The sequence below is a fragment of the Macrosteles quadrilineatus genome, unplaced genomic scaffold, assembly GCF_028750875.1.
Source record: "Macrosteles quadrilineatus isolate MER2022 unplaced genomic scaffold, UCM_ALF_1.0 Scaffold_4__1_contigs__length_99947679, whole genome shotgun sequence".
In the NCBI taxonomy this organism is placed as follows: domain Eukaryota; kingdom Metazoa; phylum Arthropoda; class Insecta; order Hemiptera; family Cicadellidae; genus Macrosteles; species Macrosteles quadrilineatus.
This window is the reverse complement of record NW_026542597.1, coordinates 93,892,328-93,918,210: the sequence shown is the minus strand read 5'-3', so window position 1 is coordinate 93,918,210 and position 25,883 is coordinate 93,892,328. Positions and strand designations below refer to the sequence as shown.

The 25,883-nt window shown below is 35.1% G+C and overlaps 1 protein-coding gene across 3 annotated transcripts in view; it reads right to left on the bottom strand.

Moving 5' to 3' along the window:
* Positions 1 to 23,849, bottom strand: part of LOC128992537 (membrane-bound transcription factor site-2 protease-like) — a 32,237-nt gene extending 8,388 nt beyond the window's left edge. The window contains exons 1-5 of one of the 3 annotated variants that reach the window (XM_054416160.1): positions 23,491 to 23,568; positions 17,783 to 18,152; positions 13,146 to 13,430; positions 11,848 to 11,951; positions 1,379 to 1,619 (exon numbers count right to left, since the gene is read on the bottom strand). In XM_054416160.1, the coding sequence (XP_054272135.1) occupies positions 1,379 to 1,619; positions 11,848 to 11,951; positions 13,146 to 13,424 (624 nt within the window). In that variant the 5' untranslated portion in view covers positions 13,425 to 13,430; positions 17,783 to 18,152; positions 23,491 to 23,568. Of the gene's footprint in view, positions 1 to 1,378; positions 1,620 to 11,847; positions 11,952 to 13,145; positions 13,431 to 17,782; positions 18,153 to 23,490 lie in introns of all 3 variants that reach the window. The other 2 variants (XM_054416158.1, XM_054416159.1) reach the window with 2 other exon arrangements.
* Positions 23,850 to 25,883: the final 2,034 nt, after the last annotated feature.

The following is a 25,883-nucleotide window of genomic DNA, read 5'->3' as shown; positions in this document are numbered from 1 at the left end:
GGTTGCAAATTAGCTGTTGTCATAAATGTAAAAGAAATAATAGTGCTAGTGCTGCACCCTGTTGGTAATCCTTGTAACTTTAATGCTATTGAACATCATAGAACAGAACCAACTTGTTTAATTGAAACAGCTGTTAAGATTCATTAATTCCATTTCTCATAAGGTTAACATGGGAAACTCCAGAGCCACTGGGGCGGAGCCCGGAAGGATTTTTGGGATAAAAATATGCCTATATGTTAATCGGGAATATGACCTATCATCATGCCGAATTTCAGCCCGATCCGACCAGTAGTTTTCGCGTTTACTTTTCCCATACATACACACATACAGCAACCACCTCTTTTTTATAATAGTATAGATATAGATGTTATCCAGCGACAATTTATTGATTTTCAAAATACACTCTCAATATCTTTTATTTTATTCATATTTTTGCAGTTAGAGCCGCGCCGACTTGAAATACGTGAGCTTGACTAATACAAAAGATTACTTTATTGAAATTATTTAATTCTTTTTAGAGCATTTGAAGTCGGTTGTATTTTTTTACAAAAATAAATTATTTCATGACTTTTAGTGACTGTATAATTTGTTATATACTTGAAGTTTTTTGATAAGCAAAACTGTTTGAAACAATCAAAAGTGCAACAGAACAATCATTATTTTTAAACTGCTTGAGTCACCTGTTTGGCACTTTGGTGGTGGAACCACGCTGATCGGTAAAAGAATCACAGAGAAATTGGTGAACATACATAGAAAAAAAAAAAAACATCGCCACAGACAAATTGAGAACCTCCTCCTTTTGTTGGTAGTGGGGAAGTTGGTTAAAAATAAAGAAAGTGTAGCATAAATATAGAACATAATGTTTTGAAATAAAAACAAAGCAGAAGTTTTCCATTTAATCTTAAATCGTTAATTATTCAGTCAATATGTGGTTATTTCTTGTTAAAAGTAAAAAATAAACAAATTTGAAAAGTTTCACAGTAAAATAATTTATTTCCACATTATAACGTAACTAAAAAGTCTTAATTGTTACCGGTAACGTTATCCCTGGTTTTATACAGTAGGCCTACATTGCAGAATTGACTGGCAAATAAGTAATCCAAATGTTAACATTGCGTACTGGCTTGATGATAGATCACAATCAGCTGTATTGAAGTAAACAAAAATCAGCAGTAAATGGCTTCTAATGCTATTCTTATAGAGAACATTTTACGTTATATCTCGTTTACTGGTAACTTTATGGGAATTCTGATATTTTTCCCGAGTCCCTGGGGTCAAGGCCTTTAATTTAAGACCTCTCTCACTTTTGTGCGACTTACCAGACGTCCAAAATTTTCTGGTACAAATTTTGTCTTACAGAATTATATATAAGGATTACCAATTGTATTGAGTGGATCTGAACACCGTTTCCCCAGTCATAAAGAGGTAGTAGTAGCCATGGAGTGACCAGTAGAGTACACATTGCTGCCAACGCGAGCACAGCGTTGTGCCACACTCCAGCACACAAGACACGCAACTGGCGCAGAGGTGTCAATAGCTCCAAATTCTCCAATGAAACGTAGGCGACTGGGATACATAAAAACACCACCACGCCAACTCCACCCACGCGACCGTCTTCCCTGGTCACAGAATGTCTAATTAGAAACGTGATGGCGGGAAGAAGAAACCTTTTCCATCACATTGCACTATTAAAATACCCTCTCCCCAGCAAATCTTCAGACTAAGCGAATTTCCATTATTGCCTAATTGGAATTTCACTGAAATATTTACTTTCACATGTCAGATATAACTTAATCCCTATTTAAATAATATTATATTTAACAAGGTTTGCTACTGGGATGGTAATAAAATGTAATTTTGAGTGAAATATTAATAGCTTAATTTAAAATAAATACATTTGACTATTTTTAGCGAATTTCTCATATAGGGAATAAGCTATTACCGTAGTACTCATGGTAAGACCTGGACCCAAAACAAATTTACTTTTTTGTTTTGAGGACCCTAGAGGCCAAAAACACCACCCGTTCAAATTCATATACATATATATATATATTTGTGTCCGTCAGCATGATAACTCGAGCAAAGGTGATCCGATTTTGATAAAATTTGGTATAAACGTGTAAACCTACATTTATTCAAACAAGTTCGCGAACCAGCATGATCGGACTATGGGAACGGGGGTTTATGGGGTAAGAATAGGTTTTTCCTGTTTACCCAAAAAACATTAAATTTAGCAATTTCTTTTCAAACCATTTTGTAGAGCTTAAAAAAAACTAACAATTTAGTATATTGAAGCATAATTGTGCGCAAAATGGTTACGGAGAAAATTAAAAAAAAAACTTTAATTTAAAATTCCCGTTATTCTTATGGGGAATAAATAAACTGTTGTAGTTTGCTTGTTTATGAACGTATTTTTATCAAATTTGGAAGATGCATTTATTTCTTACTAAACTATTAACATTTTACAAAAAAAAAACACTTTTCACCCTCCCTGTTGCTGCAAACCTAAGTACTTGTTAAACTAATCTATAATATTAAAACGAAACAGTGTTTTTTTATTTCACGATTCTGAATCAACCACTCGACGGATTTTCATGATTTTTGTGTTGAAAGAAAGATAATTTTGAGAACTAGGGAATGTCGAAGCCATAATTTTAGTTTAGGGTCCCAGTTTTTTAGAAATTAAGCTGTAATTTTTAAAAAGTCTAGCAGCCGACACTAAGATTCTAAACTAGCTTTTGGCATAAAATAATTTGCTTAACATAACAGCTGTAAACATTCAGCTTTTGTGTCACAAATTCAGCATTTGGATAAAAATTTAAAGACATACTTAGGGTTGACTTATTTATACTATGTGTAATGCTAATCATTGATACGTTCAATTCTTCTGTAAGAGGATGACAGATTAATTAAATATACGTAGTAAAATACTAGGCTGTTTAAATTATTTTTTAAAGCAATCTGTGTAACCTTCGATTTGTTTTAGATCAATATATAATTTGTTTTAACAAACAGCTGGTTAAATTTAAACTATGGAACTATGAGGTTATTTTATTTGCTCTTATTTTGTCATTGATTATAGGAAATAAGTTAGATTAGTAGAGATAATTAGACCACAGTTTAAAATAGTTTAGACCAAAATTAATTAAACCACAGTTACAAATCGATGCTCTGTACACGAGTCTTACTAAAAAAAGAAAAATGCAAATTATTTTACTGCTCCACTTTTCAAGGAAAGATTAGAAAAATAACAATGTTTACATGTTTTAATTCTTCATGGTAGCTTTTTGTTTACAATTAATGTTTGTCTGCTTTAACTTTGTTTGGATTAGGCCCGGAAATATTGATGTCATAAAAAGAAGATCAAGAATAATCAGGAATCACGATTTTAAATTACCACCACAACCTCAGCCAGGTTTTATACAAAGATAAACAGATGGATGACATAGATTGAACACAACGTCAACATCATCGTCATTGACCTAGGATACTGCAATTAGACAAACCATCCTTTTATGAAATCGTGTTCAGTTGTGGTTTGGTTACGTTTGGGGGTGCCTATATCAGCGCCCCCAAACGTGAAAAGGCACCCCCAAACGTGAAAATATCACTTTTATTTCAACTATGAATATATTGTAGTTTAAATTAACTAATATGGGAAATTACGATGTACATTTATTCAATGAGGGTGGGTAATTATCAAGGATAGAACTGATAACGGTATGGATAATAAACATTGACAATTACGTCATTAGCTTTACTAGCGTGTTTACTTTTTATATTCCTGCTACATGTGACCAGTTCTTTTTTTCAAATGAATGTTTTTTGAACCAAACAGCTGTTTCAAAACAAACTGTTATTGTTAGCGAATTTCCCTATAGGGAAGTAGCTATTACCGTAGGTGGCACGGTAAGACCTAGGCCCGAGACCGATTTACTTTTTCATTTTGATGTCCCCAGAGGCCAAAAACACTATTCGTTCAAATTTTTATATATGTATATATATATATATATATATATATATATATATATATAGATTTATATATATATATATATATACGTCCGTGAACGCGATAACTTGAGTAATTTTTGTCCGATTTTGATGAAATTTGGTTTAAAGGTGTAAGGCGGGATAAACTTGAATGAGTTCGCAAACCAGCATGATCGGACCATGGGAACGGGGTTTTACGGGGGGTTTTATGGGGTAAAAATTGGTTTTTCTCACTTTTGACCCTCAAAACACAAAATTTCCCAATTTCTCTTTAAACCTTTTTAAAGAGCTTAAAAAAAACAAATAATTTAGTATATAAAAGTATTTTTGTTCGGTTATTAGTAACGGAGAAAATTAAAAAAAATTGTAAATTTAAAATTTCCATGTTATTCATATGGAGAATATTGTCAAATGTTGTAGTTTGCTTGTTTGTGGATATAATTTGATCAAACTTGGCAAATTTATTTTTTTGTACTAAGCTATCAATATTTTACTAAAAAACACACTTTATTAGTTTCCTTGTAGCAGCAAACCTAGGTACTCATTAAACCTAATGTTATTAAAATATATTTAATTGAAAATCAATTCAGACAAATGGAAATTCGCTTAGTCAGCAGGTTTGCTGCGGCGGGGGTATTTTTACTTTTCTTTGTTTACACTTATTTATTTGGCAATTAATGCAGTGAAATTGATATAAAAGATAGGTGTGACGATTAGTTTTGATGTTAGGACACCAAAGTAAAATTTTGTGTACTGTGAATTTTATTGGATATTATCGTTTTATTTTAGGTTGTTTTTATTCTACTGGAAATTGTGTATAGTAGTTGTATTGTGGTGACAATAATTATGGAAGAGGCAGGTATGCTATGGAAGGTGGTATCGTTGACTAGGTCTATACACTTCTCAATTGACTATTACTCTCTCTACTGTAGGCTACTTATAATCAGTGTGCGTCTGTGCGAATCGGCTGCAAATCTCACTTCAACGCTTTTCACATCGTAAAAATTGCAGAATTGCTGTTTAATTGTAAAATTATCGGATTCAAAATGCATATCGTATAGGCCTATAATGGAATAAAAACATATTTGGTCACACAACATTTGTTTACAAGATGATTCTTCACATTTAAACTGCAAGGTACTTTGTCTTTATATTTGTAGCCTTTACTAGCTGATCTGAATTGTACACGGTTTTAACTGACTACTGAACTCCCGTACGTAGGACGGGCTAACACCTCGTTCTATTTAAATAGGGAATAAATGTGATATTTTTTAAGTGACATGCTAGTGTAAATCAAATCAGGCAAATAGAAATTCACTTAGTCTGCAGGTTTGCTGCAGCAGGGGTATTATCTCATACAATTATGTTTTAAAAAAAAATTTGTAAACAAATCTTCGTAATTTTTGCAAACTAAAATTAGATTACCAATTATGTACAAACGTTCAAATTATTTAATAAAATGACTGCTCTTTTCAAAGATTTATGATTATCTTTTATGTATCAGTAATTTGTTTAAAAAATTAATCTGGAGAAACAACTGGCTATTATAGGAGCCGGCCTTCATACGTAAACAATAATAATATAAAACGTAAATGTTTTTGTTTGAAAGTGATTGTAATATAGAGGATGTAGATTATTTTTTGAGAAATAAATAAATATTGAACATTAGTAATAGAGTGGTATTAAAATATTTCATTACAATACTTACTGTGTAGAGTGGAATTTATAAATCAGATGGCAGTAGGCACCCTAGTTAGTGTTAATAGTTTGCGCTCTTTTCAATACCTCGGCTTGTAGCTACACTTTATTTCACTGGGTTTACTCAGACTGTTAAGGGTGCGCTCTACCTCAGCTCTGATTTCTCAATACGAGGTTGCTGAACGCCAATGTCCCTATACCATTGCATTGAACAGCGCCATGAAGAGTGCTTGCAAACCTTTCGAAGATCGATTTGATGACCTTTCGATCGATTTGACTCCACACTGGGTGATTTGATTACACCGTTATCCTTAGTTTGAAAAAAGACTAACTGCAGATTCTTGTTTTTAAGAATCTATTGCACTTCCTCCGTTTGTTATTTTTCTCTGAAAATTATTTGTATGCATTAAACCTATGATAAAAAACGTGTATTTCAAAATTTTTACCAACTTTCGAGCCCAAAGTTTTTTTAAATATCAAAATTTTTTAAAGCGGCAAACCTACAATAATATTTAACAAAAAATATGACACCAAGATCTTTTAAATCGGTTCACAATTGGGGCTACAAACAGTAAGAACTAAAACCCTTGCATTTGCACGCGCTAGAGGGGTAGAGCGCAGCCCTAAGCATGAGAGATCTTAGGTGTAAGAAAACAGGTTATAATCAACAAAATATTTTGTTGTAATACAACTTTTTTATATTTAACAATAAAATTGATCTTTTACCTCAGCAAATTGAAGCTTTTTATTGTAAACCCCGATATGACTAATATTAAGAAATTATCAGATGAAAAGGTCTTTAACAACTGTTAATTCATAAACATAATAATACAAACATATCATTTAAACTTAATTAACTTTAACTTAACTTTTATTTACTTTCCCCAAATTTAATAACACGTACAATGCTGATCAAGAAGTTATATCATTTAAAACATACAAAATTAAATGTGGATACTTAAATCAAATGACCTATATTCTATATAATTATACAATAAAAATTCTTAGACAAACCTAACAATGTTTGATGGAACCATTTTTATTTTGAAATTATTCAGCTGAAATAAAAGGGTTCAATAGTCAGTGGCGTAACAAAAGGGCCCGCAATGCGGGGTGGCCCGGGAGCTGAGGGGGCCCGCGAACCGGTGAGCGGGAAACAACGAACAGAGAGGCCCGTGATAAGAGTGGAGAGTTCCGCCAAAAATTGGAGTTCATTCTTATTTTTAAATGTATTATCAATTATTCAATAATTGTATTGAACAAGTAATAACATTAATGTTATTAATAATATGTTATATGTTGTTATCGTTTAATTTCGTTAGGCCTCTTCAGTGATAACAAACTAAGGTAACAAATTTAACGTTTTATAACGTGGGTCATTGATTATTATGCACTCTTACTTTCGTCACCGGGAAATATTTTACTTCTATGTGATTTAGTACACTGCTTATGTCGTCTGCAAACATTTTGAAACAATAATTTACCTGGAACCTGGAGCCTGGAGTCTTGAACGGTGGATGGTTCTTTTAATGTTGTATTATTTTACATTTTAGTTTTGCCCTAATATTGATTGTATTTCGTTAAATACAACATATTGCTACTCTACTGACTGTGTTCGTTAGCCTATATCTCATTTTACTTCCCAATTAACCAATACTAAAGACATTATGTTTGTAAGTAAACGCTTGAAATCCATACAAAGATAAAATTTAAAAATGCAATAGGATATTTTAGCCTATGATAAAAATATGTCAATCTTATAAATTAACTAACTTTTAGTGTATGAATTAATTATAACCAAAGATTAAACTAACCTAATAAATAAATACTTAAGTACTTTACTTTGAAATGACGACCATACGAATGTAGGTATTTTAAGTCTAGTATGAATGGAGATGAGTGTCGTAATGAGTGTGGAGATGAGTGGCGCAACCTTGTAGTCTTATGACTAAGGCTGACATATTCCTTAGACACAGCTGTTAATTAATGGCAAATACAGCCAATGGAAACTAAGGGGCCTACAGTTTATAGTGGAATCCGAACCACATTTTTGCCTTGTAATTAACGAATTAGTCTAATATCAGGATAGTAAAAATGGATAACATGTGTGATAAATTAAATGTAAAACCTCCTTGATATAAATATTCTGATACTGATGAAAAAATAAGGTATTTTTATCCAAATATAAATCCCGAAGTAACCATGAACTTTTGAGAAAACTACAAGTCACAAACCCCATAAACCATATACTTAAAATGTTTGTCATGACATCTTGCGCAAAACTATCCATTATTTCATAAATTGCCTCTTATGGTCGTAATTCCTTTCTAAAGGGAACTTTCCATATACCTAATCTAATGTTAAAAATACCTCAGCTGTACTTATTTTGTTTGTTATTCTTTCAATTTATTACCTAATTGAAATCAGGTGTGGTTATTAGTTTGTATCACTGTATTCTGTTTTGTTTATTTCGGCTTAACTTAACCAATCTATAGTTTTATTAATACTTATGAAGTCAAACGGGGTGAAGCCCGTGGGTAACAGCTATTTTTATTTAAAAACTATTTACAAACACTGTTATTGATATAATGATGTAGTGATGTAACTTTTTCATCAAACCATGACTGAAATACTTAACACGCCCTTTTATGGAACATAACCCATAATCTATTTACTACTCTATTAATGATTAATCTGTTTGATCATTGTAAAGGTGGTCCAAAAATAACTCTGGGGGGAGGGGCAGGGCGTTTAATTATGTTGTATCGATGGTCTAAAAATAACTCATGAGAGGGGGGCCCTAAAAAAAAAGTTCGCAGGGGGGCCCGTAAAAATTTGTTACACCACAGTCAATAGTGCTAAAATAATTATAAAACAGTTACGTAATTTAAATTGATATGAATATGTTAAGATATTAGTTAGTTTTGCATGTTTTCGACAATCAGGTTGTAAAAAAATGAAAAAAAATAAATATCATGTTGAGGGTAATGAAATTGTTCGGAATTTAATGGGGAATTCGAATATGACATTCTTTTTGCTAACAAAAAATCAATAAACAAGCAAATCAGATAATCCCGACATGATGTCAACTTAACCCTGCCCGCCACCAGGGTTAAGTTAAAGTCCAAAACCATTGTTATTACACCCGAGATTATCCAATTTGCGCTAGAACATGACTCGTGAACCCGACATTTGGCCCAGGGTTTTCTCTAATTGAACTTTTTGCGCTAGGGTTTATCCCTGTCATAATTGGATGAAGTTTAACTGTCTGCGCCCGAGCGCGGGTAACCTCGTACTCGTGAACCCGATTTCTAAGCTGCGGCGAAAAAAACTATAACTGGATTTTGCGCTTGAACAAAGGATAACCTGTGACTCGTGAACCGCCCCTTGGATTGCCAAGAGGTACTTGGGGATCTGTGGAGAATGTTTGGTACACTATTCTAGACACTGACACTAAATCTACTTTTGTTGTTATAACTGAATGGTTTGCTGCAATGCTAGCAGTATCTTTTTCCTTTTAGCGAATTTTCCTATAGGGAAGCAGCTATTACCGTTGGTGGCACTGTAAGTCTTGGAGCCGGGACCAACATACTTTTTCATTTTGATGTCCCTAGAGGCCAAAAACACTATTCGTTAAAATGTTTATATATGTATGTATATACGTCCGTAAACGCAATAACTTGAGTAATTTTTATCCCATTTTGATGAAATTTGGTTTGGAGGTGTAAGGCGGAATAAACTTGAACGAGTTCGCAAACCAGCATGACCCGACTATGGGAACAGGGTTTTACAGGGGGTTTTATGGGCTAGAAATTGGTTTTTCTAATTTTTGACCCTCAAAACACAAAATTTTCCAATATCTCTCTAGACCATTTTAAAGAGCTGAAAAAAAAAAAAATTTAGTAAACCAAAGTGTTTTTGAACGGTTATTGGTTATGGGGAAAATTAAAAAATAGCAAAATTAAAAATTGCCATGTTATTCTTCTGGAGAATTTTGTAAAATGTTGTAGTTTGCTTGTTTATGGAAATACTAGCAGAGTAGCCGTTCTTCGTACTGCGTTGGCTTATAAGTATAAAATGCTTATTGCAGTTATATTAGACTTTGCGTCTGCAATGAGAGAGGACATGGTTTAAGAAAATTTTTTTCTTTTAATTTACGGTATGCTATAGTATAACTCATCTACCATAGCCATAATGTTCTACCACTGCAGCTAAACAATAGATAAAGTAAAGTTCTCATTGTATATCACAGCTTTTTGTTGCTAGTTGGTTCAAATTCAAAAAAGTTTAATATTGCTGCAGCCTGTTGGTAAACATTATAACTTTTTAACGCTATTTATTATCATAGAACCAACTTGTGTAGTTGAAACAGCTGACAAAATTCTTTTATTCCTTTTAAATATGATTACTCATAAGGTTTACATGGGAAACTCCAGAGCCACTGGGGCGGAGCCCGAAAGGACTTTTGAGATAAGAATGCGTCTATATTTTATTCGGTAATGTGAGCTATCATCACACCAAATTCCAGCCCGATCCGACCAGTATTTTTCGCATTTACTTGTCACAAACATACATACATCTAAACTTTCTCATTTATAATAGTAGTAGTATTTTTATCAAACTTGGCAAGTTTATTTATTTTATACTAAGTTACTACTAATATTTAACTAAAAACACACTTTATTAGCCCCCTTCAGCAGCAAATCTATGTACCCATTAAACCTAATGTTATTTAAATAAATTTTATTTAAAATCAATTCAGGCAAATGGAAATTCGCTTAGTCTGCAGGTTTGCTGCGGCGGGGGTATTTAATTAAAAAATGAGAAATCAATTATATTGTCAAACTTGGGAAAAATAAATACACTACTGAAATATTACAAGTAGGTATAGATAAATAATCACTGATTGTTTTGACTGAATACAATAATTTAAACAATTTATCAACTAAAAAGAAATATGAACTGAATTCGTATAAGAATTGGATCAACAAATTGAATTACATTACACGAATGTTGTAAATTGAACTGAACAGATAGGTATAGACTGATATTCGAATTTATTGTCGCACTTGTCGGGATCACCTAGCTTGAATTCTAGGCCAAAAAAATGGGTGTACAGTTTAGCCTCGCTGTACGGTTTAGCCCCGCTTTCCCCTACCTGTTGCTCGAATTCGAGCAACTGCGAAGTATTAAAGGCGTTTTTTTTAACGAATAACAGTCATAATTTCCTATGACTTTAAAAGAGTCGACTAAATGATTATGGAAATAGTCACGATGTACATAATAGTTCAATATAATCCCTAATCAACATTTCTTGTAAATATCTTATCATTTTTCAAAAGCTGATCTTGTTTTTTAGTGTTTTCTACAAATGATTCCCACTCATAGCCGCATTAGATTGTCCATAATAATGATCATAAATAAAAAATAGGCTACATTATTTCTACATCTTCTACTTGGTGGTGTTCCATGTATGACTTTCCTATGTTTCCATAACTTTAGTTTGCAAATCAGCTCTTTCAATGATTGCTTAAGAAATACAGCACAGTGTTGATTCAGTTTTCTTTCCAGTATATCAAATTGTCCAGGCTTTCTCGTTTTTTCCATTGTAATATTTACGCCAACCCAAATTCAAATAGTAAATATTTCATTTCAAACAAGTCAGTAAATGATTGTAGCACACGTTTCCTTAAATTGCAACTAAAATATTAACAGCAATTAAATTATCCAGCTGATCATAATGTAAACAAATATGTTCTTCATAAGGATAACATGGGAACTTTAAAAGCCACTGGGGCCTAAAGGATATTTTCAAAGATGTAATGCCAGTTTGCAACAATAGAGCCTTATTGTTTACAAAGCTTCATGTAGAATATTAATAATATAGATGGAAATTCACCACTGGTAATATTCTCTACATGAGAAATTCGCTAATACTCTCTCTAAAGGACATTTGCTAAAAGAACATTTGAACATAGTTTAGTTTATCGCTATCCTATTTGCTGTATTAGAAAAACAATTTAATACACAAAATAAAAAAAACAATTCAAAGTTCAAAAACTTGGCTTTGGTGGGAGTTAACTTAGCGTGCTTGCAAAAATATAAATTGAATAAACATAAGTCAATTTTGGGTATGATGAATATTTACAAACTAATTACCTTATTGCAGCTATTGCGTGTCCCATCTCATGAACTACTGTGCACACAAGGAGTGTCACCAAGTAGTAGCCAAGGTCCGATATTGGGATATTGAGTCCAGGGACCTGAAAACACAAAGTGATCATCCATATTTTGTTTTGGAAAGAGTTCACTAGAGTTCGGCATAAGAAACACAGGTACTTTTTAAAAGTTACAATAGCTTACACAATACTTATATGCTGTAAGTATAATATTTTTTTGTCACTAACAGTATTTTCAAGTACAATGGTGTGATGGGAAACAAGTATGCATATTCCTTGAAATCTAGGGTCTTATGCTTTATGATACATATACCTGATCATTCATATTACATGAAAGTATGAAGGTAAGAAGTTAAATAATAATACCTGTTTGAAAATAAAAATAAATCCTTGTTTAAAAAAAACAAAGTGTTTCTTGCTAAAGACTAGAATAATATAATATAATATTGCAAAATCTAAGCAGCAAATACTCGATTTATGGATTAAGGAATTGTAAAATTAATATGAACTTTAACTAACTTAATACAATTAAATTGTACACATAATGTTCACTGTGTAGTGTATATTTATTACTGAAAAACTTCACATAAACATAAATAAAAAACAACAAATAAAATAAATAATAAACTGATCTGCTGGATTAAAAATAGGGACAGTCTTTGGAAATATGTATCAAAAATAGAGCAAACATTGAGGGTCATGCTTTCCTCCATTGGTTTTCTTTTCAATGCACTATTATTTATTTTGCTGACAATGTTTTAACAGAGCTAGATAATAGCTTTTACTATTAATACAACAGTATCTAAAAGTCAATGGTAATAGTAATCTTGGGTCTGTGTGCTAAACATATTTGATAAAGGCTTGTTTGATCAAGCAACTTTCAAAGCGTGCGTTCTGAAGTCTAATATTTATTATAAAATGGCATAGACTGTATCAATACAAATTTTGAATTAGGCTACAAAAAATATATTTATTTATCTTAAGATCGACCCTATATAAAAAAAAAAATTTATGATCATAGTTTAGGTAATCTTTATCTGCGGTAGAGAAATCTTTAACCAGTTATTTTCAGAAAAAAAATATAGTTTCAGGTGATTTAATGTTAAATATACGTTTAGGCTATAGGTTCCCATGGTCACCTCATGCATAATTAGCGATTGTACAATGAGATTGGAAGTCTACTTGTGATAGTTAGTCTATGGCTTTATTCAATAAAACAAACACAAAATAATATTGAAATATTTGTTAAGATATCATAACCACATAAAATGTTCTTACCAAAGGTTGAAGTGTGGCAATACTTGTGAACTCTGACTTTTCTTCTTGGACTAAATCTTTTAGGAGTATGTAGATGGAGCGGGTTAACAAAATCACTGCTATTGGCATGAGAACAATAGCGATCCATGTCCCAGCAGAGAACCAGGCTAGAAGAAGCTTAGGTCTTGTTGAACCCCATTTTTGGATCAGTCTGTTGAATACAGTCGTGTACCAGTGGAGTCGAAAAGGTTTGACTTGAAGTCCAGTATTGTTTAAAAGTCTTAGATACGGCAGATGCATACATGACTGAAAAAAAATTACTAGCCTAACTTACTATAGTAAAATGCTAATAATACCAGTGGTGGTTCCAAGGGGGGGGGGCTACAGGGGCTAAAGTCCCCCCCCTTGGACACTGTAGAAATAAATTTAAACATACATTTAGTCCTTAAAACAAGCAATGTTATAAAACAGACATCAATATAGTTTTTATTAAACTAAATAAGCGATGGCAGGAGTAGGCCTAGTATTAAGTTCCACATAGATAAACTTTGAGGAACAAAAGCAAGACGAACAAAACAATATTACGCTATAGAAATTAAAAAGTTTTACGCATCATCCAATTTTTACAGCAGTCAACCGACGTGATCGAGCGCGACAGCGAGGCAGTGGCGGCGATAAGAACCCTTGGGCCCCCCCGCAAGTTTGTTCGCCGGGCCCCCCTCTCCCAATGATCTTTAAAAACATTTTCCCATGTATTACCGCCTAAACTTGCAATTTTGCAATAAACTTGACAAGGCATCTCCCGAGGCGTCATTATCGTCTTCCATGATCGCGGCAAAATCGCAAATGTTCTTCCCGTAGTCATAAGTCATGGACGAAACAGTATCATAGTTTACCGTGATTGTAAATGCAACAAAACCTATGACATCATTAGATAGCAGCATCATCGTATCCCGCGTTCACGGCCCAATCTAATATCACGGCCTAATATCTCCCCGCGACCCGTCGGTGGTGACGGGTAAATCATTTTTCCGCAATCGCGGCTAAATCCTAGATATATCTCTCGCTAAAAAAGAAATGTCACTATCGTCTTCCGCAATCGCGGTAAAATATTGAACATCTGCGGCCGCGGAGACATCGTCATCGTCACCCGCGGGGAAATGTTCTCGTCGATATCCGCGATCGCGACTAAAGTGTAGGCCTAATCTTTCAATTTCGTGAGCGTGATCCTCACGGATATAAAAGCTTTTACTTTTAATTGTGCATTATTGTATTGAATACTGAGAAAATTGGCTCGAGCTTGATTTTCTGACTTTGTACTTGATCTCTCAAGCTTGTAGTCCAGGCTCTGCTCGGCCACCAACAACAGTCCTGTATAATACGGGACCCTGAGCTGAGCCTGGACTACAAGCTTGAGGGATCAATCACAAAGTCAAAAATCAAGCTCGAGCCGATTTTCTCAGTATTCAGTACAATAATGCACAATTAAAAGTAAAAGCTTTTACATCCGTGAGGATCACGCTCACGAAATTGAAAGATTAGGCCTACGCTTTTGCCGCGATCGCGGATATCGACGAGAACGTTTCCCCGCGGGTGACGATGACAGAGGCCACATTGGTTATAAATACGGCCCTGAGTGAAAATTTAAAAACGTACGTTTTCATGTCCCTGGCCTTTTACTTCGTAGATACTGGATTTGTAGTTTATTATTATGTGTTTTAATATTTTTTGGGACGGGGGCAACATGTTACACACATTTATTTAGTTTTAAATAGGTTCTAGGTATTTTTTTCGTATTTTTAAAGTCTCGAAATTCACGACCATGACGTGTCCCTAGGGTACATTTTTCAACTTTCACGCTGTTTTTAGACTAATTATTCATACCGAAATATATAAAGCCATATTTTTATGTCATCAATGGTTATTAAACTTACAAAAAAGGAGCATATTATAATTTTATTGTCATTGCAGACTGACTACCATGACAAAATAAGTCTGTCCCTCGATTTGGCGTCACGACCATTTGGGAAAAATTTTCAACTTTGGAGCACGACAGTGGCAAGCCTGGCGTCGATGGAGTCAGTTGGTTTTAGAAACTAGTTCGGGGTGTACGTCAGGATTGTAGTGCCGGTCGTTTTGAGTTGAAACGAGGAATTACAAGATTAATAAAGGAAAGATTGTGTTTTTTGTAATTTTGGTGTGTCCATGACCGTACGTAGTCATTCGATGAAGTAGACATGGTGTTAATTTTTGTTTATAAGATATTTCAATTGCTAGATCAACCTAGAAGTCCACTTTGTATCCTCGAACATGAGGTGCAGGGCTAACGCCAGAACAGAGCCAAATAACACGTAATTTCACGTCCAAAGTTTCACGACCATCGCGGTTTTTTTCACGACCACCTACCTTATGGAACCTTATGGATTATAGTGTGTTTGGTCGTGACAATAACTTTAATATAATTGTAAATTGAACAGTTTAGTTCAATTGAAACACATAGTGTTATAATAACTAACAGTATAATTGAAGGATTGTTTGGAAAGATTTAGATTATTCCAGACAATTCACGACCGTACCGCTTGTCCCTGACCATCACGTTTATGATTTCTATCATAAAAATTTATAAAATTAAAATATCGTCATATTTCAATGTTTTATACACAAAAGAAGCACATCTCTATACAAACATAACGATTTTTCGGGTCTCAGGTAAGTTTTTTCTGAGTTATACAAACTTAAAAAGATTTTATTGGCTTTTTCCTATTTTTTGAGTTTTTTAAATTTTTTTCTAGAAAGACCAAATATACCAAAAACTCAGTGACCTTTTTATTGTATAATGGTCATAAAAGTAAATTAGTTTATAGCAAAACATAGTTATAAAAATAATATTAACTATTTTTAATATTCATTTAAACGTCCGTTATGGTCGTGACAGAATTTTGTGTTTTTCTACTAAAGATGCTCTTTAAAAAGAAAACTACCAAAGATATTGCGTTACCATGGACATTTTATGAAACTTAAAATGTTAATGAAATAAAAATAATAATAAAAGTTTTGAAAAAAGGGGGAACAAATTTGCAAAGTGCTTTTCCTGAAAACGTACGTTTTTAAATTTTCACTCCCCTATTATTATGCAACCAATTTTGACTGCGCCTTCACACAATCCACGAGGACAGTTAAAAGAACCCGCATGGCTGATGACAATTCTTTTACTTAGGTTGGTAGATAATTTATATCGATCGGTCAAGTAATAGTGTTAGATTAGTTGTTGTAAACTACTTGAACTAAGTTATAGGTTGTAACAAATTTTTATCATAAAAAAAAACGTAGTCTATTTTAATTTTCATATAAATATTGTTATGATAGGGGACCCGTGTGGCTGAGCCTGTCACACTATCGCGGGCCCGTGTGCCGGTAAAATTTACCGAAAATCCCGGTCAAGGCTCATGGGCCCCCCTAGCCCCTGGGCCCCCCCGCACCGCGGGCCCTGCGGGCCCGCTATCGCCGCCACTGCAGCGAGGACGGGGAAACAGCTGATTTCATGTTCATAGTTGTCAAAATGTCTGCTAGCTACTAGCTTACACAGGCATCAGCCATCAGCGGTAACACCAGTAGCCTTATTGACTATATAAACATTAGTGTTTAAGTTTATATAGTCAATGCTATTACTGAATTTGATATAGCCTACATATTGTGACAGATCTTTGAAAAATGCTTGCATATATAACATATAACAGGTGAAATGGCAAAATGGGATGTTTTTGGACAATTAGGCACAGTTCTAGAAGTTAAAAATGGCTTTAAAAAGTCACCAAATGGCTTTTAGGAGGATATGGCCATAGTTTATGGAGGGCACAGTTTAAGATGTTAAAAATGGCTTTAGAAAGTCACCAAACGGCTTTGAAAATTCAAATTTTTCCCGGTCTTTATTAAATGGAATATTAAATAGATCTTTATAAAATGATTTATCTTTCGATATCATAAAACTATGTAAATAAAGAGCACAAAAAACAGCACATATGAATAATGGACACGATACAACAACCGGTCCTAGGCCTAGATTAATACGAGGGGCGTTTTTTTAAGTAAAGGACGTGATGTGTGCTAATATAGTTCTGTGTAAGCTTGTTGCCGCAACGAGGGGGGGGTCACTGGGTACTGGCATCATTTGTGAACAAAATCGAGCTATTTATGGATCTGTAGCTAACGTGAACACTTCACTGTGTGTCTAGAACATGTTTACTAAGGATACTATTCTAGCTGCTTTACTACAACCCTACCTATAGGAAAATTATTCTTGTTAGCCTATAGTAGGTAGGCCAAATCAAAAATTTCGCGAAAAGAAATTAAGCTCCTGCCAAGAATGGTTCTGAGATTAGGCTTTTGTAGGAAGAAGAAAAATCCTTGTTGATTACTGTTGCCAGTTGGAAGTGTAAGTTAAGTTAACTATGCAGAAAAGTGTTTTGATATAGAAAATGTGTATTAACAGCTTAACTGAAGAAGTTTGTAAAAGCCTGCAAGTTACATATACCCTACACCTACTTAACACGTTGGGTGCTGATGACGGGAATTCCCGCCATTGCTTAACATTGAAATAAATGCAATTTTCATGTTCAAACATGTCAACGGCACTTTAAGTGTTAACTTATGTAGGCTACCTATAGTTTTAGTTACTTTTGCCCATTGCTTTTCAGTGAGTAAGTTTTATTTAAGATAATGGCAATAAACTAAATTCAAATTCAGATTAGGCCTAATGCACAACTGGTCTGTTCTGGCAGCCAGGTATATGTAAGTTATTCATCACAGTTTCCTTGAAGACAATCCTAGGCCTTTTGAATTTGAGAAACATTTGGGGCGTGTTCAGACTTCCAAGGCTGACTGTAATCCTTCATCATAGTCTTAAACAGAGACGTTCCCTGTTTACTTCGACAATCTGTCGTTCAGTCACTCTTCTACTCAGATAGAAACTTTAACTTTGGTCACTGCTTCAAACAAGACTGATGAGCAACAGCTGGACGGCCTCTACACCTTGGAAAACATCATGAAACTGTTTAAGACTACATCCTCTAATCCTTGGAAACATTTTATAAAAAAGTTTCAGTAGGCCTAAGTTATAGGCTAGAAACTTTATTTAACTTACTGGTAAGTTACTCCATTCTTGTCAGACAACTGGTGATAAATTAGACTTCAGTTAGTTGACGACTAAGACCACACAGTCCTTACACAGCATGCTTTCCCTACAGTCCTAGGCTACTTTTTGGGGGCGTTCATTTTCTTTGCCAAAGTTTTTAAATAAGCTACTTTGACGAGACTAAACTTTTAAAATCGTTCCACAGGGATAGTATAAGTATCCGACTAAAATAAGGTAACTTAGTAGCCTAGTGGATAACGTAAGGAATGTTGGTCTCAGATCAAAAATCAATATTGGGTGAATCTGCCAATAACTCACCAATTAAGTAAGTTTAGTAGAGCACATGCCACTGTCCCAGATATGTCTATTGTTCGGGCTCTATTTCGGGATCTAAAAACTTAGGCTCGTACAACTTGGTCAAATGATAAAAATGTTCGAACACAGAGCATAAGTTAGTAAGCCTACCATCGTCGTACCTGAGGAACACTTAAAGGTTATTATAGAGGGTGAAAAGTGACAAAGCGCTTGTGCAACAAACTAGACCTATTGATTACAATATTCCAGGACAATAGGCACAGGTAAAGGACATGTTCACCCATACCGTATCCTTAGAGGCGGTTTGGGAGCTCGGTATTAGCGCTAGTCCGCGACTATGAACCGGATATTTCCGGTATTTAGGCTGCCGCCTAGAAAACGGGTTTGGGAGCTCGGGATCAGTTAGGCGCGCACCTAACTTGTGCAGGGATAATCTCGCGCCTAAATATTGTTGGTTTGGGAGTCAAGTAGACTTAGGCGCCAGCCTAAGAGATAGTCTCGGTGGGTTTGGGAGACCAATTTCAGGACTAAGAGATATATTTTCGCCATAAAAATTAGTGAGTTTAGTCCCCAACTTTAGTCCTGCCAGGGGGCAGGTCTAAGTCGACATCATGCCGGTATTACCTAATTAGCAAGTTAATTGTTTACATATTAGGTAAAAGAATGTTAATTGGAATTCGTTATTAAATTACGAACAATTTCATTACCCTCAAAGTATATTTGATAAAAGTTTTTTTTTAGGTTCCTGTTGTTCAAAATAAAAATAAATCTTGCGGGAAGTAATTTAACGAAATATTATTTTGTTTTTGTTTTTACTGTTAACTTAACTGCAATAAATATATGGAGCCTGAATAGAATTTATTTCAACTGAGAGTTTGGTTATAAACACCCGTACCTTAATTATAAATATTTTATTAGGTAGGAAAAAATTAGCAACCGCATACATACCTTCCCCCCACTTACCCCCCTACAAAAGAGTGAAGAAATAATAAACAAAACATAAAAAACTAAAATAGCTCACAGTCATAATCGTTTTGTTTTTATTGTGTTATGATTGAGCTCAGTTCAGTGTCATTGACAAGTGCTAGTTACATCAAAATGTAGTAACCTAGGTTACTTATTGGGAGTATAAGAAAATATACGGTATACAGTATATCAATAATCCCGCCACAGAAAACCTACAGACTAAGCGGATATCCAATAACCTAATAGGACTTTCAATTGAATTTATTTAAATAGCTTTAGGTTTAACAAGTAACTAAAACTACCTACGTGTAGGTATGCTACTACAGGGAGGGCAATACAGTGTGTTTTTTACCAAAATATTAACAGCTTTAACTTAATATAAAATAAATAAATTTGCCAAGTTTCATCAAAATATATCCATAAACTACAAAACTACAATTCAGTTAACTTATTCTCCATGAGAATCACACGGGGGTTTTAAATTTACGATTTTTTGAGTAGTCTCTGTAGCCAATAACCGTACAAAACATTTTAATATAGGTACTAGGTAATTTGTTTTTTATACTCTTTAAAATATTTTAAAGATAAAGATTTATGTTTTAAGGGTTAAAATTGAGAAAAAAACTGTTTTTATCCCATAAAACCCCGGGTCCTCATGGTCTGATCATGCTGGTTCGCAAACTCATTAAGGTTTATCGCGCCTTACACTTTTATGCCAAATTTTATCAAAATCAGACAAAATTACTCAAGTTGTCACATTTACGGACGTGTATATAATGTATGGGCTATACATATATAAACATTTGAATGAATAGGGGGGATGTTTATTGGCCTCTAGGGACATCAAAATGGAAAATTATATCGGTCCCGGAACTAAGTGCTACATACGGTAATAGCTACTTCCCTATAGAAAAGTTAGATAAAAGAGTGTCATGTTTAAAAAATTTTAAATTGACAACAATTTTTTTGTAAGTCCTATTAACAGACATTTGCTTCACACTATCATAACCTCCGCAATTACTTAAAATACTTTTTATTTTTTTTCCGCCAATACCCATATAATATACAGGGCAATTGCTGTTTAATTTTGAAGCATTTTATTGCATGAAACCGAGTTTCAGATGTAACCGTTCCACACACAGGGTAATCTTTGTTAAATGATTAGGCTACCTAATGTTTTTGATCTCTGAAAGAAATCATATTGATTTTCAGAAGCCTATCTTGCTCTGTACGTATTTATAAGGTGTAGTACCAGAGATAAAACATAGTCATTGAGATGTAAATCAAAGATCTTACAAAACTAAATTTTTGCAATGGTAGCCTACAATGCAGAAACTTACACCATAGTCTACTAATTAGCCACCGTTGATATACAAAGATAAAATTGTATCCATCTTCAATTGTTCATTGTTTGTTGTTGTCAATGGTAACTTGCTCAGCAGTGGCCGTTGCCAACGTCAAAACCTGAATTCCCCGTGATTCCCTATCCATCTAGCTGCGCTGCAAATTAGGCGCGACTATTCTTGATCCACGACCATTTCAACTTAGGCGTGAGCTCCCAAGCCTGATTTCTTGTCCGGGGAATAAAGTTAGGCGCGTGTAACACTAGGCGCGTACTAGCTGGGCTTGAGCTCCCAAACCGCCTCTTAGTCATCAATAGGGGGACACTTCCATATATGTTCCAAGGCACTAAGGTAAAAATTCAGTTTCCCCAACTCACCTAAAACGCACTTCCTGAAGTGTGAAATTGTGTAAAAAGTGTATTTAATGAAGTTTTGGACTTTACTGATGGGCGGAAAAGTCATTATATGACCGAAAATATTAATTTCCTAAGTATGTCCAAAAAATCATAAGTACACCAATTTACACAATTCCACACTTCAGGAAGTGAATTAAGAACCTAACTGACAATAAACAACTCGTACAAACACTTACGCAATCAATGCCTTCTAACAGTCGATGACGTCATCAGCGCTGTGGAGGGTAAAGCTGGCCAGCAGCTTTGAAAAAATGGTGGATACGTTCAAGCGGCGAATAACGTTGCTTGAATTGGAATTCGGCCAAATATCCCACAAAGTGTTTTTTCCGAATCCCATACCGGGGATGGTTGCCCGCACCTCCCTCCAAACACGCTCAATATTGTTCGTGTGAGCACCAGTCTCGGGATCAACGAAGTTCACAGAGTGGTTGACTTGAAGATGCCTGAACCCCTCCTGGCCTAGACAGTCGTACGCCCGCCAGCAGTCGCTGATGATTGTTGTGCCAGGAAGGATCCACTCGCGAATCAATGCCAGCAAAGTCGCAGAGTCCCTTGATTCCACAGGAACAAGGAAGGTCCTCTTCGTGTTCACGTCAATACCACCGAACACCCAATGTCCTTCTATAATTCGCCCGCGATTATATTTCCGCCGTCCGAACTTCGCCTCGTCAATTTGCACAACCGCCTGCGGTCCACCGATCCTCTCCGAACGGTCCACCATGTGATTGACGTACACCTCCCGGGTGAACGAGTACCAATCAACAATGGTCGCGCTGGCAATCCCCAGCTCCTGACGAATGAAGGCCTGACGAGGTGGTTTCAGGTGAAGAAAAATAGATACGAAGACAAATATCTGCTCAACAGATAAATGAGAGTTCTCTAGGAAGGTACCAGCCCGCGCGGAGACGTTGAATGAGCACTGCCGCTTTCTCTTCTTGTTTATCGACAACCGGCGCCGACAACGAAAAGTAAGATCGTCCACGACCAGCGGGCACAAATTACCACATCGAGTGCAAGCACTTTCCCGGCTCATCACACCGTGATTAACCATAAACAAGACAATGTCAGTCCGCGATCTACGCACACTGTCCAAAAACTTCACTTCGCAAGAATCGCACTGAGGTTCGATTACGTCAGCCATCTCGGAACAACCTACTAAAACTGGTTTAACGAAGACGAAGCACTACAGCTAATTACCCCAGGAATCACCCGCAAAACCCCCAGGATTCACCAGCAATCCCCTCCAAAATAGCTATGTGATCCCGCAAACTCCCTATTAGTACACCAAATCGCAGCGCAAAAACTTTTACCATGTAGCACAACCGTCCCGAACCACTTAGCAGAAGTGACAAGCGCTGGTTAAAGTGAAACTATACAGCAGAACCACGGCCGCCTTTACGGCCGCCTCTAAGGCGGCCATGACAGAACTGCTGTTAAGTAACTAAACTTATGCAGACTTGCTGTAATAGTATTCATATTCGTATTTTGTATTGAAACTATTCTAAACTAACCAACCCTAACCAAACTTGCTGTATAAACTCATTATACAACAAATATGAAAAGACATGTGGTGAAGGGGGCCGGACATTATGCGGGTTCTTGGCTGCACTAAGTCCTTTGAAGGTAGGTTAGATTAGTGAAGTTAAAGTATAGGTTATAGTTGGCCGGGCTGTTTATTTATGTAAAATCTACATCGTTTTATCACTATTGGAACATTGGCTTAAACAACGGTACCATTTCAAAAATGCAAGCATTTTTGAAATCGTAGCCTCGTAAATATATCGATAAAAAGTACTCATTCGATATTAGTGCCAACAGATATGGAAGTGTACCCATCAATAGGCCTAGATTTTTGGGCTGCACTTAAGTTTACGTCACTAAGTATACCCTATAGCCTACACTAAGTTTAGGTACTCACATAGCCTAGGCTACTGCACTATGGTTAAGGTTAGCCTAGGTTTAGTTTAGAACAAATTTCATTTTATAATCAGCTTGTAGGCCTAGGGCCTATAGTTATTTAATGTATAGGCTAATAGTAAATGTAGGACGTAAAATGAAGTGCAACCCTAAGTTAGGCCTAATTCATGCTATGGTACTGCTTATGCTATCAATTAGGCTAGACAAACCATTTTAATTTTTAATAGATCATGCAGATCGACTTAGAGAACCCAAAGCTTAAGCCAAGTTGAACTTACCTTAAAAAACGTATCAAAAAAGTATGCACAGCAATGAAATATTGTCACACAAATTACAAAAGGATAAATTTCGTCCATTGTTGACAAATTAGGCCTACTATCATCATTCAAACATAAAATACACTTGCTTATTTTATCAGACCAACACCATTTTAAGGTTAACACTCTATTAAACAGGGCAAATCCACATTAGATAACTGAGCCTATTTTGTTGTTAAATAAACCAACGATATCGATATAAAACATTTTCTTACTTTCATGTTTCATGATGTAAACAAAACAAACGATCGGCGTACGGTATGTCGGCATTAGAGTAGCTGCTCTGGCTCTGTCTGTGGAGTAGGACTAGTAGGAGGAACTAGGAGTGACTTGTTGACTGAGACAGTTAGTAGGAGTAGAGGTGTGTCGCTGGTCGCTGCAGCTGGAACTACATTTATCCAATCCACCGTTCCGAGAGTGCAACTCGTTCCACCATTCCAAGCGGAACCACAATCCAGTTCTGTTCCGTGTTCCGTTCCACTCGACTACTTTTTCAGCTGCAGCCACAGCCTCCTCTAATACAAGGCCGCGGCGAGTTAATTTTATTTGAACAAATTGTTAGATGTTAGTCTCTACAAATCCCAAAATCTCTACAAATAAATATTGAAATTGAAGTGGCAATAAGTTAATCCTACTGTATTACCATTCTTGGTATAGTAGTTATATTTTGTAAAATTTAAGCCCAGTCTGTCTAGTAGTTTTTACTATGTTAAATAACACACATACAGACACCATGAGATTGTTATATAATAGTATAGATTATCAAATTAACAAAGGAAATATGTAAAGTACATCTGGTACTTTCCTGTTAAAGGGAACATTCATTATTATCGATGATTTTCAATCGATATATCGATATATTAACGAATTGAAACTTATCAGCTGACAACTACGATAAATAAATTGTGTATTATTCCAGATTTAAGAACGAATTTAAATTATTGAAATGGATCGTAAAGGGAAACAAAAATATCGGTATATCGATTAAAAATCATCGATAATAATGAATGTTCCCTTTAACAGGATTGTGGTATGTTGCAATTTTTCACTGAATAAATAAAACCTAGATTCTAATAATTTGTCTATTTTACCATACTCTAAAATCCACTAAAATATCTAATTTAAATACTTTATTCAATGATACAGAGCAGCAATACTATCATTGATGTTTATAGCCTAGTACGAGTATCGGGTGAGTGCGGCGTTCCCAGATGGAACGTCGCGGCCTTGTATTAAAGGAGGCTGTGCTGCAGCTCAAAACTGAGTGGAACGACTTGAATGTACAGTAGGCCTAGTTCCGCACAAACAGCTGCAGCCTTTTTTTGTAAATTTTGAAAGATAAGTTCCGGACCGGAGTAACTTTATTTGTAAAACACATGTAGTTACGACAAAACAGCTGCAGCTGGTTTGTTAATACTCTCACTAGCACTGAGCTATAATTCTAACTGGAGGTAGCACTGAATGTCAAAGATGCGTGTCGCCAGCCGCCATGTTTGCGTGAGGTGGGTGTCCATAAGAAGCCATATTATTGCTATAACTATTATTATACTTGGCTTAAAATACCTACTTTGTATGTTCGCCATTTCAAAGAAAATTATTAAAGTATTAAAAGTATTCAAGTATGACAAAAATACTCACTGCTATACCAACCTAGTTATAAGAAGCCATGTTATTGCTATGGTAAGAAAACTTACTGCTATACCAACCTAACAAAATCAGCGACTCGCTTTTGACAGACTTCTGCCATGGCAGTGCTACCTCCAGTTATAATTTTAGCTCAGTGCTCACTAGTCTAAAAAACATTAAATTCTTACGGTGTGCAACTGCTGCGTTTTGACTTATTTGGTCTATTGTAAACAAATGTTTGATTAGCGGATATAGTTAACATACCTTAAAAGAAATAACAGTAATCATTTTCTGTTTTTATAGTTTTTTTCAGGCAGCAATTAAATAAAAGTACATCAGCCCCAGTTAAGTCGTGCTCATAATATAAGTGTACATCATTCTTATAGCAGAGGTATACATCTTTCTTTTAAAACAATTGTCAATTTTTTCTGATCAGAACGTTCTTATGACCGCCTATTATGGGGTCATTTTCCCTCATTTAGTATACGCAGTGCCGGCATGGGGATATGAGAATGGAAGGACCAGATTTCTATTTCGACTTCAAAAGAGAGCAATTCGAACCATCTTTAAAATCAGCTCACGAACTTCATGCAAAGATTTTTTCCAGTCTTCAAATATTTTAACTTTTCCATGCCTTGAAACACTCTCTTTTCTGAAAAAGAACATTTCCATTTTTTCAAGTTCCAGATCATGTCCACATTCTTTGCGAAACAGTCTTAATCTTCAGA